Below are 19,813 nucleotides of genomic sequence, written 5' to 3'. Positions count from 1 at the left end.
GACCAGATAATTTAAAATGATTTTAAAATTTAACTTTATATAATTGTTCTTATTTTTACTTCAATTCATGTTACTTCGTTACTACCGTATAAAAATTAAAAGTACATACCTTACTTTGCCGTCTTTAAATTATATTATTGTGACAAATAAAGACTTAATTCTACTCTGGAGTTTCATTTACCTATAGTACCTACATACAGATTTTGCTAGGCGATTTAGTTGTGAAAATTTACGTATAGATTTAATCTATACTAATAGTATAAAGCTGAAGTTTGTTTATTTGAATGCGTTAATCTCAGGAGCTACTGTTCCGATTTGAAAAATTTCGGTGTTAAATAGCCCACTCATCGAGAAAGGTTATATCAACAGATTAAGACCAACAGGAGCGGAGCACTGCGAGTAAAACCGCGGGGCACAGCTAGTATCATAATATATCATCAACTAAAGTGTTGAAAGTCTTTTAATATATTAAATATCCATACATAATATTGAGGTCTGTAAAAATGGTGATATAAAATTGGAGAAAATTTAAAAGTGGCAACTTTTGGCACTATTAGAAAAATTCACCCTGCATTTATCCAACGAGTCATTAGTTTTACCGATTTTTACACGCTACCTTAATGAAACTAGAACTGTTGCTGATTTTCAGCGATCGTTTTGAGTAACAAAATCGTTGTTTTTGCAATGAATTAGAAACTAAAAAGCAAAAATTTTAAGTAAAATTTCGTTGAAAGTAAAATTTCAAGGTCGCGTCATGGAGTAAAAGCTGGCGCAGATATGGCGATATATTTTTCATTGTCAAACTAGTTATTATCGACATCACATCGACATTGACCTCATTGAAATAACATTCAAAAAAGGGCAGCTCGCTACTTTTATCGTGTGTCCCCGAAATAAACTGTTGTTATTTGATTTTGAATTTTCTTTTTATGAGGACGATGACGATAATAGTTTGACAATGAAAAATGCGCTGCGTTGCGCTTCGCCATATCTGCACCGGCCTTAGGCGACGATTTTGGTATCTCTGATGTGCTCTGAATCTTGCCAAAGATGAAAGAACTTCTGTCACGTTAGCTCGGCACACACGCTGTTTTTTTTTTTATAAATTTTCGCCGATTTTATATCGCTAGTTTAACAGATCCAAATACCTACTTTCTTTTTCAACTGATTTTTCTTACTCTATATATTGTAACTAGCTTTCCGGTCGCGGCTTCGCACGCTTTGTCTAAAACCTAATAAATTATATACAAAAAAAACCGCATCAAAATCTGTTGCGTAGTTATAAAGATTTAAGCATACATAGGGACATAGGGACAGAAAAAGCGACTTTGTTTTACTTTTATACCTACTAGGTATGTAGTGATGAAATAAAACACGATAAATTGTTCAAGTGTATATTTTACATCCATATATACATTTTTTAAAGAACTGTGTACAAATGTTGAATAAATTTGCTTATTACATAGGTACTGGTTTTTTATTTTGTACATTTGCCTTAGTGCTAAGCGATATTTTTTAGATATAACTATTTAGTTATGTATTTTATTTAATGACAATATAATTGCGAAAGTGAAGTGCATATAATAAATGCAATTTAAATAATAATGTGGGCTAATAGTTTGTAATACATGAAATATAAGGGTGAATTTCCATTATTTTATAGACGAGAAAGGAGTAACAAAAAATAAAATACAGATGACTTGAGTATCTGTTTGTTTTTTTTTTTAAGTCGGGTGAAAAAACTTAGAAGATTAATTTATATTAAACAAAGATATTAATTGTAAGCTTGTTCCTTCAATGAAAACACACCCTTATAAATAATACAACACAGAACATAATATTTAAATCTAATAGCAAATATTACATTGATTTACTACAGCTTAAAATAAACCTAAATCTTTGGCATATAAACTTAAATTGTGTAAAAAATGCATTATTAGTTCCACTAAAATTGGAAAAATGACTAGTTAAGTGAATTGGTTTTTCCAAAATGCAGTTCATATAGAAATAATACACAGTGTTAACACATAGAGGTATATAATATAGTCTTACCACAAAACAATTTAAACACCAACTTAAACACAGTCTAACTTTAAACCAGGGATCTGTCACTTTAATAATTATTGTCTATGTGAAAAACCAGATTAAAGAGAACCCGCGCTTAAAGTTACTTAAACCCCGTCTAAAGTTTTTTGTGGTAAGACAGATTATGTTTAATCTCAAAAAGTCCATTGAATTATCATTATTATATTCTTTCTTTACATAATAATCCTTGAAGAGATGTGATTCTTTCACAAGAAAGAAGGTAGGTACAAACACAGTATACAGAATACAAACAGTAGGGAAACTTTCTTCAAAACGTTAGAAGCGACTGAATCATTTATCATACAAACATACGCGAGACATCTAAGGGTACTTACTAAGCGTTATGTTTTGTAGCTTAGTTTCACTTCAGTTTGTATTTTATTTACTGTGCTATTTACAAGGTCGTTTGAAACTACTTAGCCGATCTTAAAATAGAAGATAGCTTTTTTAGATAATTCTGCTACACTGTTCCTGAGTGCCATAGCCATTTATTTTATCCGGGCAAAACTAGAATGACCAGAAAGATGTTAAATGTATTTTTAGAATGGTAAATAATATAAATTCATTCGTATCGCTCTCGTTACGGTGCATTTACATCAAACGGACATAGAGCTAGAGCAAGAGCATTATTTCATGAACTTTTAGAGTAAATGAAAACTCGAATTCAGTGTTGTTCAGTATTAGAACATTGCATAGAATCTTTTCGAACGCTCTAAGAACAACGAAATAATGCTCTATGCCTGTTTACACTAAAATTTGACATAGTGGGGTTAGAATGAGCATTCGCTCGTTTGATGTAAATGCACCGTTACAACCATAGATACCAGACTTTTTGAGATGTTTTTTTTTATAAATTACTAGCGGTCCGCCCCGGCTTCGCCCGTGGTACATATTAACGTTTTCTCTACATAAGAACCATCCTCGTACTTCAAGGAATATAATAAAAAAAGAATTATCGAAATCGGTTCAGCCGTTCTCGAGTTATGGAATTACAACGAAAAGTGGCATTGATTTTTATATATTAGATTGTGACATGAGGCAAAGGAAAAGCATCCTTAATAGTATTCATATAACATTAAAGCTTTATTACATTATGAAATAACTAAAATATAAGTACTTATTATTGGAAGTTTTGAATCGGGAAGAAAAATATTATTATTATTAAAACATTCCCAGTCATTTCACGCAACTCTATCTGGTAGAATAAAGCATAGCTTGTAGTATAAATTCTTCTTATATTTCAAAATACATACAGATTTTTCATGTTATGACGAGAAGAACATAGTTGCCTGGTAGAGATCACTGCACAGTGATAAGCTTATCCGATGTTATTAATAAATCTGTTTTCTTTTCCTTATTATTTAATTTAATGTATAATAAAGCGTTAGAAATAAATAAAAAAAACCATCAGATTTATGCTGCAGTCTGCAGAGGTCAAATCTATGTTCAGAAAACTAAAATTATATATATGTATAAGACCTAACATAGATACCGGTGGAATTCCGAATTATAGCGAGGAATTTAATGATTTTACTAATTTTTTTGTTATCGATAATAATTCGATAATCAACTAAAAATTAAGTTAAATAAATTATACAATAACAATAGGTACTTGAAGACATATATAAATACCAATAATAACGTGTTAGTGCAGCAAATTTCAGAAAAACAGAATATTCCACTTCTCAATAAAGTCGGGAAACATTTCTCTATTAATGATGATGAAAAATTACGCTCCATAAAAATTTATTTAATGCTAGTTTACAGTATCAACGTGACTATAAAAAAATAAAATAAAAATATTATCTAACAAAAACAGATTAAAAATCTCTGGCAATACGAAAAAAGAAAAAAATATATAACAATATAAAACACAAAATGCAGTTTAAAAGATCTATCAACATCAAAGTTCCCACAATAGACTACAGACAATGCTTTAAGCCAAGCATAATCTATGGTAAATAATATTTTGAAACTTCTAAACAAAACTAATGTTACAAGCACCGAAATGATACGATAGCCCTATGGGGTTGATTGAACTAATCTATATAATCTATACTTAACTATACTTAATGTATTCTAAACTCCAATTGATTATACATGTGGCATATTTTATTTTAAATTATATATTACTACTATAATACTGTTGTAACAAAAGTAATTGAAATCGTCACAAATATCCTTGAAATTCGATGTTGGGTCATTCGTATAAATTATAAGTAAATACGGTTCCAAAATAGACCCTTGAGGAACACCAACACATTTATTGCATATTTCAATCCAAATAAAAAATGCCAAAATATTGTACGTTATTGCTTTGCTATCGTTTCAAAAATGATAATTTATAAGAGATATAATGTTAAACGCTTCAGATAAATCACAAACTTAATTAAAAAATATATAACAAATATTATTTTCGTAACTTTTTTGAGAATAAAAAAACATAGAAACGTTTTTATTCATTAACTTTTCCCAATTTCATCCTTGAAACAAAAATATTCAATGCACAATTATATTTTGAGAGCATCCGTTTAAAAGCTTTAAAAGCTTCTAAATTGACTTTTAAATATTTAGCAGTAATTATATACCTACTAAAACTAAACATTTCTCATTATTCTTGGACGCAACTTTAGCTATCTATCTCTATCTACCACTGCGTCTATACATACGTGCGAAAGAGAGCACAACTTGTAGCTAAAACCACAACAAAATGGCCAATTTTTTATCTATATAAGTCAATTGGAGTAGAACATATTTATTTATATCTGTTAGCTCTTCATGGCAATTAAGAAGACTATAAGTAGGAGAGAGACGGGTGATGTTATTTTAAACGCAGTGTTGCAGGCGTCGGCGTCATTGCAACTTTGTAGGCAGCCGTGGACGTATCTGTGAAAAAATATTTACTTATACATAAGTGGAATCTTTATAATCATAAAAATCAGTTTACCTAATCGAAAGTTCTGAGATAACGAACTCAAAAAAGCAGTCTAATTTAAAAACTTCCTTTTTTTCTAGTCGGTAGAAATTTTGTACATAATAATATACAAAAAATAATGTTTGGAAATGTTGCAACTAATCTTCGACTTAAACCACAGACGAATCCGAGGTGAACAATAGTTTTTTTATAAAGAATTAGTGTAGGAATAAGTGTAATTATGATGGATGTTTGTTACTCTTTCAATCAAACACAATGGATTTTGATTATAATTCGCAGAGCCAGACTCGTATATATCTATATACTAGTGGTCCGCCCCGGCTTCGCCCGTGGTACCTACATGTTTAAACTATCCTATCTCTCAAGTTGGATCGAACTGCACATGGTGTGCGAATTTTATTATAATCGGTTGAGTGGTTTAGGAGTCCATTGAGGACAAACATTGTGACACGAGATTTATATATATATAAGAAGATATAAAACTCAAAGGTGACTGATATAGTGATCTATCAACGCACAGCCCAAACCACTGGACGTATCGGGCTGAAATTTGGCATGCAGGTAGATGTCATAACGTAGGCGTCTCCTAAGAAAGGATTTCCCGAAAATCTTGCGGGAACGGGGAAAAACGGGGATGCACGTACAAAGTCGTGGGCGGAAGCTAGTCACGTATATTTCACGAAATGGTCGATCACATCATGAAATTAGCAAATCTACGATATGGCCACGACATATACAGGGTGTAATCGTTAAGTGTGCACAAACGATTATTCCGTAACTGTTGCAGATACCAAAAAACTTTAAATTGATATCGAAAGTACTTAACCTAATGAGTAAAATGGCCATAATATTTTTTTAAAAATAAAACGAGAAATATCCAAAAACATTACATTAAACGCTCTCATACATTTTATTTCCCATACATTTTGTATTCATAGCAGATTTTCGAAGTGATGTCCTCATTGTGCAATACAATGAGGAGCTCTATTTACAGTTTCTAAATGAACTTCCCTTCAAATTTGCGAAGTAATTAAAGCAGAAAACCAAAAAAAGAACGAAAAAGCTAAAATCTTTCATATTAAATGTACTAAGTTGATCCAAAAGTAATGATAATTGGGTATTTGCTGTGCATATAAAAATATAAAATAAATGTTTTTTGCTAGCTCATGTATTCACTAAGTAATCACAAAAAAATCATATCAATAGGCCACGTTTCCAATTATTTACATTAATTTGAATGTGAACCGTGCGTGCCAGATGTTTCCCGACGAAAAGAAGAAACAACGATTCGACATGTAGAGGGTAAATTTCTAAATATTTAATGATATCAGGATAATTTTTTGTCACGTTTTGTGATCAAGGACGTTACCCGAGATCACCATGTTTATGCTGAAACCAAAAAACAATCAATGTCCTGGATGCGAGCTTCCAAAATGACGATGAAGAAATTCAAAGTGAAAATCAGTAGGTTAGATTAAAGCGGTAGTTTTTTGGGACGCTGAAGGAATAATTATGGTGGAATATTTTAAAAAGGTAGCCACTTTATTGGGCTCTTACTAAACAGACCAAATTAAAAGATTGCGGTAGGTTAGTAAGGAAAAGAGACATGGCAAACTGCGGTCCTGAACGCTGTTTCACCAAAAAACGCACCAGATCACAAAGCGTCAGTTGCGATGGCTGCCATTCAAAAATCGGCATTCCAAATGCTTGAACACCTACCCTATTTTTTAGATCTAGCTCCTATTTACTTTTATCTCTTTCCTCGGCACAAGAAACACTTTCTTAGCAATAAATTATTTTAAGACGACAGCGAAGTGATGGCCGCGTGGAGGGGTTTTTGTGGATGAAGTCAAAGTATTTTTTTAAAGTTTAGGAAAAAAAATATTGAAGAGTATTTTCTAGTTAGAAGACTATCTAGAGAACGACATAATTATAATAACTGTAATGAGCTTGTTTAATATTGATTATCATTACTTTTGGATCAACCCATGTACATGGGATATTCGTATCTCATACTAAATGTATGGGAGGGTTTCAAGTTATTTTTTTAGATATTTCTCGTTTTATTTTTAAAATTTTATTATGGCCATTTTACTCATTAGGTTAAATACTTTCGATATCAGTTTAAAGTTTTTTGATATCTGTAATAGTTACGGAATAATCGCCTGTGCACACTTAACGATTACACCCTGTATAATATAAGCTATAGAAATGCTTTTTATATCCGAGGGTCAAACCGCGCGACTTAACTAGTTTCTTATTTATTTAATATACATGTACGAGGTTTTACGCCTCTCGACTCTCCTATCCTACCCTACTAATATAATTACCTACTGTAGCTAATAGATAAAACCATCAAAAGGAAATTAATTAATTCGATAAGCTGAACAGAAATTGATATTTAATCATTTTATCTTTGTGATTAATTTTGAACGAAACTATAACGTCACGTCACGTCATAGTCACAAATAAAAAGGTTCTGAATAAAATAGATGGCAAAATCCAGAGAAGTAAGAGTGTAGTAAGAAGTAAGTATAATAGCAGACCATTAACGACACCAGACACGAAATATTATTATTGAAGTGAAACTTCTTTATCGGAGTTGGAAAAAAATTTAGTGTAACATTTTTTCGTTACGCGTGACATTTTCCCGTTACGCGCCATCTTTTTTTTATCCCTACCACGCGTGATTCGACGTATTTCTTTAAAGTAGCATATACTTAGTAAATTATTTTTTGAAAAATAAGGTCATAAAGAAGTTTCACTTCTTACGTGTGTACACTAGTACACGCACACATTTTAAAGTGAAACTTTTATTACATCGTCTCATATTTTTTGGTCTGTGTAGCGCATGTCGCGTAACGCACGATACGTACGATAATTATCGTACAAATACGATAATTTTTAGTTAAATGTCTATAGTGTGAAAAAAAGTTTCACTTTTACCGTGGTTTCATAAAACCACACAACATTTTTTTTTAAATCCTATCCTCGGTTTCGATGGTTTCATGAATCTATGCTATTAACAAATAAGCATATGCATTAAGCATATATAGTATGTTGCACGGTATCTTCACTTTACTACTTTACTCAATCAATTCTTAAAAAAAGCATGAACACCTTTAAAATAGCCGAGGAAAATCGATAGTTAAAAAATAGTGTATTAATATTTTTTTGCTAAAATACTATAACATGTTTTTCCTCAGTGATAATATCCATAAAGATTCAAACTACCCTCACTACATATCTTACCTGTCATTATAATAAAATCTTCCACAATGAGACATCCTTATAATCTCTGTGTCTGTAGTGGCTGTGCCTGAGTCTAGACCACAACCACGCACTGTTATGGATTCGCCTGTGTCATCTGGAAAACAAATAAAAAAAGACGTGTGGCACTCGGGGACTGCCGCGGTAAAGCTATTGCATAGCATGCCTTCAAGCCACACCTCCGTGTCCGTCGGAGTGGGGAGCGTGAGGTTTTTTCGTAACGGAATTTCTCGATTCGGTCCCCGCGCTCAAGGCCCGCGATAGAAGCTATGCAATAGCTTAAAAATATTGAAGAATATACAACGCCATCTATTGTTAAACTAAGCAAAGCTTCCATTCCAATATTCTATTGTACCAATATTTCATTTTTATTAAAACGACGGTATTATAATAACATTTTCATTGATATTTTTGAAGTGAAACTTCTTTAGGCGCGTTGTGAGTAAAATTTCAAGGTCGCGTCATGGCAATACCGTCACTTGGAATGGCGAGATTTTGGTATCTTTGAATCTTGCCAAAGAAGTTTCACTTCGGATACGTGTGCTCGGCTCGCACGCTCTTTTTTTCTATCTATTTCTTTCTTAAAGTTTCAGAAAAATTCACGACCATTAAATTTTAAACCACATTTAAAATTTCTCACAAACATCATCAGAGAACATGCGTCCGAACATGAAGACAGGGCAACGGTTTTCGAGTCATTACCAAGTTTTAAATCAGTTGTAGCTTAATTTATCTACTTTCCCAAACTTTCCGATTGCTTTTCGAGCCAGTCTTAAATCATTTGTTCTATTATGACATATCACGATTGAAAAGTGCCACTAAAATAAGCATTGTTAAATCCTCTTTCAATTTGACACTACACACAATACCTAATCATTTAATTAACGATAGCCAGCAAAATCTTACCAAAAACACCGGCAATCTTGATACACGACGTAGCTGGGAACAAGCCATCCCTCCCCTTCCGTCCCCCCATACAGGGCGACTCCAGCATTTGGAGCGAGTGGTTGTTGTGGAACGGATCGTCGCAGGCTGGGAACCGGCCGTTCATGGACACGCATTTGAAACAGTCTATGGTGTGCGCTGAAAGGGTATAGATTGTAGAGTTATAAACTATGGTGGTGGAAGATATTGTCTCTGGTCAGATGGTAGCGAAATCGGCGTAGATTGCAGAGTTACAGAATAGGTTTGCTGGTAAAGAAATGGGCATAGATTGTAGAGTTTTAGTCTATGGTGTTATAAAAAAAATTAATTATCTGTACCTGAAATCGATTTCTTAGGGCGTATTCAGAAAGAAAGCTTGAAACTTATTAGCGCTTATAAGCGCTTATCGGCGCTTGTCAGGTGCAATATAAAATTTGTTTTGGTCTGCTTGAACCTGCTTCCTTTGTGTAGAACGAACCAGCGTTGACAAGCGCCGATAAGCGCTTATAAGTTTCAAGCTTTCTTTCTGAATACGCCCTATCAGGACATACTTAGTACTATTATGAAATTTTAATAATAACAATAAAATACACTTACCAACTGATATAAAAGAACATAATACTAAAGTTGCACACGCAATCCATCGACTGCTCACTGCATCCATTGTAACTGAAAACAAACACAAACAGTAAATGTATAATATCAATGCAAATATTAAAATTTCTACCATATCTTCTGATATAATAAATATTGTATAGCTGAAGAGTTTGTTTGTTTCTTTGTTTGCTAATCTCAAGAACTACTGATACGATTTGAAAAATTATTTCGGTGTTAGATACCCCATTTATCGGGGAAAGTTATAGGCTATATTATATTATAAGAAATTACACTCGGGGCTGGGTTAAATATTAGTTTGAATGTAATAAGAATGTACTGCGATTCTACACATGTGCCTAATTGATGTAGACAGTTGATAACAAATCACAGCAAGTCAACGATGAACGACTATCAACAAAGTGAGGGTAGTTGGGTCAAACGTCGTATAAACAACGTCTGAGCCCCTAGGCACGATTCGTACGAATGCGCCACGATTCTTTTTTTTTGTGTGGTGTCTCTCGATGTTATGATTCAAATGAAAGCGGCATTTTATGGTATTCGACAGCTAAGTATGTTCGGACAGGAAATAGTGACAATTATATTGATAACTATTCATTCACAAAAATAAGTTATAATGTCTAACAATATCATCACGCTAATACCAATAGGAACGGAGAAATGCGGGTAAAACCGCGGGGCATAGCTAGTTACATAATATAAACTAGGTAGTTACATAATTCAATACCAAAATGTTCTTTGTTCACTCGTTCTGTTATTAAGTAATCAACTTGATGTAAGACGAAATATTTTAAATTTCTGGCAACAGGCCACAGTTAGGCTATTACAGTCCAAAAAGTTGTAGCCGCAAATCGTTATGGTTAATGTCTCTTTTGTTAAATAGTCCGGACAAAGACGAATGATAAACAGTCATAAAATTATTTGGCTACAGAATACTATAGAAGTAAGTACTTGCTTTACCGGTGGTTTCGTCGGGTGAAACCGCGTGGCACTGTTAGCGCGTTTGCCACGGGTTCAGAAATCTGTTTGTAAAGACTTCTTTTTAGCCAGTATGAAACTCTGTTCCTCTTTTCAAATCATTTGACCGCCTCCTTGGTACAGTAGTTGACGCGTGAGCGTAGAACCGAGAGGTCCTGGGTTCGATTCCCGGCGGAGACGAAAAAAAGGCATACAGAAGGCTGATCACCTACATGTCCCTAAAGAAAATCGATCAGTGAAACAGATGTATGCATAATCCATCTGCCCCTTAGTACGTTAGAAGTACGTTATCTTCGAATAGTTCCTGAGATTAGCGAGAGCAAATTCTTCAGCTTTAAAATATATTATGTAGTTATATAAATATAAATGCAAAAGTTTATCTTTCGTTCACGTCTCAACGATTTTATGACCTGATTTGTGGTAGTTATTAGGCACTCTGTTTAGTTTTTACTTTTTACCACGATTAAACATCTCATTCCCATAGGAATTTCCACAAATTTCACTACATAGTATTTCAAACAAAGTCGCTTTCTCTGTCCCTTTGTATGCTTAAATCTTTAAAACTACGCAACGGATTTTGAAGCGGTTTTTTTTTTAATAGATAGAGTGATTCAAGAGAAGGTTTTACTTAGTATATAATTTATTAGGTTTTAGACAAAGCGGGCGAAGCCGCGGGCGGTAAGCTAGTGATTAATGCAATGTATCACAGAACCGACCTTGAATGTAATACCGTAATGTGTTTACTTTAGATCACTTCATAATTTATATTTGGATCATTTGATGTTCATGAGCAAATACGAAATTATAGCTATTACATAAATCTTCATTTTATTACATTGTAAGTTTATTTTATTACTAACTAGCTTGCCGCCCGCGGCTTCACCCGCTTTGTCTAAAACCTAATAATATATGTATTATATACTAAAACCTTCCTCTTGAATCACTCTATCTATTTAAGAAACCGCATCAAAATCCGTTGCGTAGTTTTAAAGATTTAAACATACAAAGGGACATAGGGACAGAGAAAGCGACTTTGTTTTATATACTATGTAGTGAGGTTGATGGAATTAGATACATTTTACGGAAATATATTTTAGTTAATTACAGAAATAAACTTAGATTTTTATATCTTATTTCTATGTTTAAAGATCTAAAATTTAAAAAGATGTGGGAATGACATAAGCTATTTTTTAACCGACTTCAAAAAAAGGAGGAGGTTATCAATTCGGCCGGTATGTTTTTTTTTATGTATGTACACCGATTACTCCGAGGTTTCTGAACCGATTTACGTGATTCTTATTTTGTTCGATGCGGGATGGTGTCGAATAGGTCCCATAAAAATTTTATTCGGATAGGCCCAGTAGTTTTTATTTTATGAGCATTTTTGTCTGTATTTGTAAATGTTGCAAGTGCAAGTTTGAAGTCGGTTGTTTTTAACGCAGTTATTGACTTGTTACCTAATTAATTACCTTCCTCTTGAATCACCCTATCTATTAAAATAGCATCAAAATCTGCTGCGTAATTTTAAAGATTTAAGCATACATAGGGACACAGGACATGGAAATAGGGATAATGAAAGCGTCTTTTTTATAGGTAGGTATGTAGTGTTAGAGACTTTATAAGTATTTTAAGGCCTTACATACTTTTGCAAAATGTTTACATATGGCATAGTTAACAGACCTGAATAGGTCAAATTAGCGGCCATGTTTATTCATTTATTCATATTTCATTCATTCATTTATTACATTTAAAGCATAATGTACGATCCAGCACAAATACAGGTGTTGAAAACTTATAAATTAAATTAAATTAAATTTATTATATATATCTAGTCACTAGTGTAATAAAAATCTACACTAATATTATAAAGAGGAAAACTTTGTTTGTTTGTTTGATTGTAATGAATGTTTTTCACCATTCGAAAGCTACATTATCCATGAGTAACATAGGCTAGGTTTTATCCCGGAAATCCCACGGGAACTATGCGGGTTTTTCTTTGAAAACGCGGGCGAAGCCGCAGGCGGAGAGCTAGTAATAAATAAAATTAATTGGTTCCCGCACTAGGCGAAGCCTGTTCTGTGGGTCCTGTTGTTTATCTCGCGCGCCAAACGTGCGTTCCGAAACTTACAGTTCACGTGAATTCTGACATCATCAACGATGTGATAGATTTACAACTACCAAGATAAATGTATCTCATTGGTCATGGCTTGATTTCGTGTAAATTGTTTTGTTTTATATCAAAATTGAATTATGAGGGCGCGCGAATTCATCATAGGCGAAAAATTAACAGATGCATAGATAATTTTCCTTGTTTGTTGAAGAAAATATTTTTAAGTCATGGTATTATTAATATATACTGAGCTTGAGAAATGTGTTGAGAAATTAGCATCTATATCTATACTAATATTATAACGCTGAAGAGTTTGTTTGTTTGAACGCGCTAATCTTAGGAAATACTGGTCTGATTTGAAAAATTATTTCGGTGTTAGATAGCCCATTATCGAGAAAGGCTGTATAATTACTATAAGACCAACAGGACCGGTGCCACGCGGGTGAAACCGTGAAGCGCAGCTAGTCTTCAATATATTATGTATACCTAGGTATTTATAGAAAGAATGTGTAATAAAACAGAATATATGTTTGTCCATCAGTTTGCTTTTTCGTTTAGTTCCGAAATGGCTGCACTAATTATATAAAGGGGATTTAAATTTAAAAATAAAAATCCTTTAAGTATAGAATAATAATAGACTATTTATGTACATAAAAATAAAATGGTAACAATAACATACGAAGAGCAGTGGTGGCTCAGTGGTAAGACCTCGGTCTTCGAATCGATAAGTCCGGGGTTCGAGACCAGACGAGCGCGCAGGAAATAAATTGATTTTTTCAATTTATCTGCGCATGTTGTAACATCACCACTGCTCGAACGGTGAAGGAAAACATCGTGAGGAAACCGACATGAATTAAAAAGTTCGACGACATGTGTCATCCGCCAACACGCACTTGGCCAGCGTGGTGGATTATGGCCTGTGCCCTGTACCCTCATAGGAGGCCCGTGTCCCAGCAGTGGGAACGTATATGGGCTGATGATGATGAACAATAACATAACCAGTAACCACTGCTTAAACGGTGAAGGTAGCGACGTTTAGCTACTATTATGTATTCTGTGGTGTAGGAGAATATCGTGAATATCGTGATATTAGGAAACCAACACGTCGAAGAATCAAAAGTTCGACGACATGTGACATCTGCCAACACGCTCAAAATTTTTCAACATTTTTTGCTGGTAGCACAGAATACATAATAGTAGCTAAATGCTGGTAGTTTGTGTTTATTACTTACTAGCGGTCCGCTCCGGCTCCGCCCGTTGGACATATTTATGTTTTCTCTACATAAGAACCATCCTCGTACTTCAAGGAACATAACAAAAAAAGAATTATCGAAATCGGTTCAGCCGTTCACACGTGATGCCGTGACAACGCGAAACGGGTTTATTTTCATCATTTTATAGGTACCTAGGTAGTTACCTACTAGCTTTCCGCCCGCCCGCGTAGGAAATTTCGTAGTTCCCGTTCCTTCGGGATTTATGAGATAAAAACTAACGTATGTCCTTTCTCGGGTCTCAAACAATCTTTGCAAATTTCATTCAAATCGGCTCAGCTTCAGTCGTTTAGACGTGAACAGCCAGAGATAGTTTTGCATTCATAATATAATATTACATAGTTAGGATAATTACGATTTATTGACGTAGGTACTTAATTTAAAATAATATTAACTACATTCGTATAATATAACAAAAGAAATCATACAATTTTTTGATGGACTTAGCAAAATAAGATAAGTACCTAATGAAAAATAAGACAAACAGAAATAATAATAAGTGTACCTATCTAGATACCACAGCTAGATACTTATTTAAAAAATACTGCACGAATTAAAACCTCTATCGGTTTTGGGAACGGGAAATCATCAAAATCGGTTCACCCAGTCAACAGTTCTGAGGCAATAAACAAAAAAAAATACAGTCGAGGAAGAACCTCCTCCTTTTTTGAAGTCGATTGAAAAAATATTATATAAGTAGAGTTCCACGAAAAATATTCCAACACTGCTTTAGAATAATTAGGTAGGTAGGTACTTTACTTTTTTGGTTACTTAGCAACCAAACAACTAAGTAAGTAGGGAGATTCTAAAAATAGATTAGGGTACCTTCATTATTCGTAGTTAATTTTTAAAGAATTAAACTTCTGTATTTACTGATTACCTAAATACCTACCTAAATGAGTTCAAATATTTCTTTTATTTTTTATTTCATAGGGAAGTAGGTAATTTATTATTATTTTTAATTTGTAAATTATTTAGTCAACTACAACCACTTATTTAAAAAAAATATTCACGTTCTTCATTTGAATTTAAATATTTTTATTTTTTCATTGATGCATTTTTATTATATTTATGTACTTAGGTACTCTTATTAATTATTGTACAATTAAACAACATTTAAATAATTAACTCAACAAAACACGCACTCGATTTTCAATAAAATTAACACGAATTAAATAGCTGAAAGCTCACTCTTACCTGATTGAAAGGTTCCGTTACCAAAACGTCCTAACCGCCAATCAATAATTCACAAATGATGCCGTTAAAACGTCCAAAACATAACAATTACTCTAAACATAACCACAATACACTTTAATACTATTATCTACATGTAAATTGTTATAAAATTCGCATCAGTTGAACGATGCAAGGGAGATAATTATTGACTGAAGTAAGAAACTATGCGTAGGTGTGAACTGACGAGTGTCGACTGAAACACGGTCGTTATTGCCATGCGTAGAGCTTTTTCCAAGCTTTTCCGATGTCATGAAATTTGGTAGAAAATTGGCAAGGTTGGGAATAAAATTGGTAGTGTCGTAATAAAATATTTATAACTTTTTTAATGTACGAGTTATTTAGTAGATATATTTAAACTAGTTTTTGTTTGCGACTTTGTCTGCAAAAATAATATTAGGTTTTAGTCTAAGAATAAATAAGTGAAGTTTCATTATTTTATGACGTTATTAATAATAAGAATTATTATAGAAAATATAGGTAAACCAGAATCTGATGGCAATTAGGGAAATCAAAATTTTTAGTGTGCAACCCTAGGGAAAATGGACTGAACGATCTTGATACTGCTTATTTTTTAGTTTATATCATTAGTCACATTACATAAGTGGACAATACTGTACTTAATAATGAGATATCCACTTAATATTATGTAGGTACATACTTACATGTATAATATACATATTACTTTTACACAGGTAATACATATTATTATTTACACATACCTATATTTGTATGTTCATTATCATTATGCCATGTGAAAATATCGATGTTATATCGATAGAAAACTAGACTGCTTATAATTTTTTTTAAAATAAAATAAAAGTAAAATAAAACTATGTTTATTTTCGTAAGTATTAACAGATACACACATTATAAAATTGACTTGGACAGCTTGGACTTGACGAATAGCCGTATTGGAAACTCCTGTAATAAGTTTTCATAAAATTATATTCCAATCAACAAACAATATTATAGTTACCTACATATAATATTTTTTAATTAAAAGTATCAAAGCGGGTAAGTCCAATTTACCAATAAAATCTTCTAAATTGAAAATTGTGATGTGTTTGACCCTTCTTCATCAAATATTTTTCTATACACATTATAAACAACACCTCTTGCTTGTGATCACAGCGGCTTTTTCGACATTTTCGAAGATTTTTTAGACAAAATCCTAAAAATTATATATCAACTGCAAAAAAGACAAATAATTTGACAACCAATTTGATAGTTGTCAAATAAGTTGCCACATGAAAATCTTTTATTTCTTAAATATAAATATGCCATCAGATTCTGGTAGACCTATAATCGATTAAATTTTAAGATTTTATTAAATTAATTCTTTCGTTTCGTTGTTTTTTGAAGTGAAACTTCTTTATCGGGGTTGGACAAAAATTTAGTGTAACATTTTTGCGTTACACTGTAGCCGTGACATTTTTGCGTTACGCCGTAGGCGTGACATTTTTGCGTTACGTCGTAGGCGTGACATTTTTGCGTTACGCGCCAACTTTTTCTTATCCCTAAGTTTCACTTCTTACGTGTGTACTCTAGTACACGCACACATTTTTTTTTTCATGTTGTTGTGATGTTCCTGCGTTTGTGGAAGCTTTCTAGCTAAGGCTTTAAATTGAAAAATATTTTAAGCAACGACGCCGTTTCTCAATAAATTACTTTTTCATTCTTGTTTTACCAACGAAATCTCAGAAAAAGAAATTAAGTATTTACTTACCTACTGCAATAGGAATCCTAAGTAGCTAATATTAAAAAAAAATCGAAAGTAACTCCGTCTGTCTGACTTTTCTTTACGGCGAAACGACTGGACACTGATCTGCACTGGATAAAATTTTGTACAAAGATAGCTCTAATCGTAATCTATAATTTATAATACGATTTATTCCGGAAATCCCACGGAAACGAGAACTGTATTCTTAACTCTCTTATTCTGTAGCAGTCATAAAACTTAGAAATGGAACTTATTTTTGAAGTGAAACTTCTTTATCGGGGTTGGAAAAAAATTAAGTGTAACATGTTTTCGTTACGCGTGACATTTTTCCGTTACGCGCCATCTTTTTCTTATCCCTACCACGCGTGATTCGACGTATTTCTGTAAAGTTTCTTAAAGTAAATTATTTTTTGAAAAATAAGGTCATAAAGAAGTTTCACTTCTTACGTGTGTACACAAGTACACGCACACATTTTTTTTTAAATATGAATCTTTTATTCAATCACAACACCAAGGTGGTGTTGTGATTGAATAAAAGATTCATATATGTATTATTAATTCATAGAACAATGCTATCCAGAGGTTGCCTGGTCGAGAACGCTTGTAAGTGATAAGGCCACCTCTAACATGATTCCCTCCCCATATTATCATTTGTGTATTTATGTGTGTTAAATAAAGGTTTTTCAGGGATATTAAATTACTAGCTTCCGCCCGCGGCTTCGCCCGCTAAAACCTTCCTCGAGAACTGCTCTATCTATTAAAAAAAACCGCATCGAAATCCGTTGCGTAGTTTTAAAGATTTAAGCATACATAGGGACATAGGGACAGAGAAAGCGACTTTGTCTTTTATTATGTAGTGAAGTTTCTGGGAATCAATCAGTTTAAGTATGTAGCTTTAAGAGTAAAAAAAATACAACAAAAAGATTTACTAAATTTATTTAAGTTATAAAATAAATGACAAGCATTCATATTTACAGACATTAACGATTAGTTTATACAGATCACTGAATGGTAATACTTTAAAAGGTTCATACAGTTTTAATATCACATTTGTTTCTATTTTATCTTTACAATACAGATGGTTGATTAAAATAAGAAATTCCTCGTCTTTCTCATTTATAGCATTTAGTAAGAAACATCCAAATTTATTGTGAACATTCTTTACTCTTAATAGTGTGAATGCACCTTTAGGAATTACAAAATTGGAGTTTGCCGCCAAAAACTTTTCATGCTGCCATAGACAAATATTTGCGTTTTGTTTTTTTAATAAATCATTCAAGCGATATGCCAGTCCATCCTTTTTATATTTGCTTTTTTTGTTATTGTCTATGGTTTCTAATTCAACATTTGAATTTAAAGAGGAGTTTTCGTTCTTGATAGGCAAAGATTTTTGTGATATTTCAGAAATTTCAATTTCATCGCTCGTTTTTGAACTGTTTTTAGGTGTGGCATATTCACTTATAGATAGTTGGGATAGAGAATCAGAACTGAAGTTACTTGAGAAATAATTTTTAACTTTTGCAATTAGATCTGAGTTTTTTAACGGTAAATCATCATCACAGTTGTTTTTAATGACTAGATCATTTGAGTTCTCTGACGATTCTTCATCTAACGGTTCACTTTTTATTGAAATGTTTTGCTTTTCATACACACGTATACCTGTTTTCTTCTCATTTGATACACTTTTCATAATTGGTGATATGCATCTCTTTTTCTCTTTGAATTCATCTTTAAACAATTTTTTACTGACGCCTGGACTACTAATTGATTTTGGAACTAAAATATGACTTTTACATAGTTTACTGCCACTTTTACTGTTCTTTAAGCCAAGTATAGGAGAAGTGGATCGTTTTTCCTTGATATTTGACGGTTGAATTCTACTTTTTTCATGACTACTCTCTTTTTTTATTAAATTTCTAGGCACAAGTATAGGTGATTTCTTACCATCTTCTATGGACTGTTCCTGAGTGCTATCTACTATAGTAATATCTAAATTAGAAATATTTTTCAGAGCCTTCTTACTCGGTTTACGTTTTCTTTTCCTATAATTGTGTTTTCTTGTAAAGTTATAATTTTTTTCACTGATACTGTTTTCGTAGTCACTTGAATCACTACAGGACCAAATGATTTCTTCATTATTTTCTTGTGAATTTAGTAAACGGAATTTTGTTTTAAAATCAATTTCATTCTTCATAGTATTGAAAGATATTTACAATTTACATTAAATACCTAAACATAATTCAAAAAAAGTTAAAAGTTTGACCAAAGAAATGTCATAATACAGCTGTGACTTGTGAGCAACTTGTGAGTTGTGTTTGTCTATGATCACATATTACCAACGTCATAATAAAATTTCCAAAAAATATAGAATACTAACTGCCCCCGACAGGCGTCGTTCTGCCCTATTGCCCGTTTTACGTTTTTTCTCTCGATAACAACAAAAGTGGCTCCGTTGTGGCTTAACAAAAACGTAATTAATAACTAAGTTGTCGAACTTTTCTTGAGTTTTAAGGTAGTAGACAATGATAAATAATATTTTTTTCACAAGGTTTTGAAAAAAAATTGAATTTGTCTTTAATTTAAGTAATTCAATTAACGATGATAATGATTATATATATTTAATTTCCTTTAAAAAAATGATCCGTTCTGTTTTTAGGAATCGTGTAGAC

General features: G+C 32.6%; 2 protein-coding genes across 2 annotated transcripts; both read right to left on the bottom strand.

Annotated features, from left to right (window-relative positions):
- Positions 1 to 4,383: 4,383 nt before the first annotated feature.
- On the bottom strand, positions 4,384 to 15,603 carry LOC123702312. Its single transcript, XM_045650026.1, has 5 exons — positions 15,386 to 15,603; positions 9,812 to 9,883; positions 9,197 to 9,373; positions 8,273 to 8,387; positions 4,384 to 4,971 (listed from the first exon to the last, which is right to left on the bottom strand). Exons 2-5 carry the CDS (start codon positions 9,876 to 9,878, stop codon positions 4,854 to 4,856), a joined length of 477 nt encoding a protein of 158 aa, XP_045505982.1. The 5' UTR covers positions 9,879 to 9,883; positions 15,386 to 15,603; the 3' UTR covers positions 4,384 to 4,853.
- Positions 15,604 to 18,064: 2,461 nt separating this feature from the next.
- On the bottom strand, positions 18,065 to 19,434 carry LOC123702463. The gene has a single exon (XM_045650220.1). The coding sequence runs from the start codon at positions 19,336 to 19,338 to the stop codon at positions 18,088 to 18,090; it is 1,251 nt and encodes a 416-aa protein (XP_045506176.1). The 5' UTR covers positions 19,339 to 19,434; the 3' UTR covers positions 18,065 to 18,087.
- Between the last annotated feature and the right edge of the window lie 379 nt (positions 19,435 to 19,813).

Source organism: Colias croceus, chromosome 23, assembly GCF_905220415.1.
Source record: "Colias croceus chromosome 23, ilColCroc2.1".
Classification (NCBI taxonomy): domain Eukaryota; kingdom Metazoa; phylum Arthropoda; class Insecta; order Lepidoptera; family Pieridae; genus Colias; species Colias croceus.
This window is presented reverse-complemented; position numbering and strand designations above follow the sequence as displayed.

Excerpts from the sequence above, each read along its gene's own strand:
- LOC123702312 (XM_045650026.1), bottom strand. The coding sequence starts at position 9,878 with ATGGATGCAGTGAGCAGTCGATGGATTGCGTGTGCAACTTTAGTATTA. Across the intron at positions 8,388-9,196 it reads CAAGATTGCCGGTGTTTTTG|ATGACACAGGCGAATCCATA; the intron begins GTAAGATTTTGC and ends TTTGTTTTCCAG. Across the intron at positions 4,972-8,272 it reads AGATTTTATTATAATGACAG|ATACGTCCACGGCTGCCTAC; the intron begins GTAAGATATGTA and ends ATTTTTTCACAG.
- LOC123702463 (XM_045650220.1), bottom strand. The coding sequence starts at position 19,338 with ATGAAGAATGAAATTGATTTTAAAACAAAATTCCGTTTACTAAATTCA.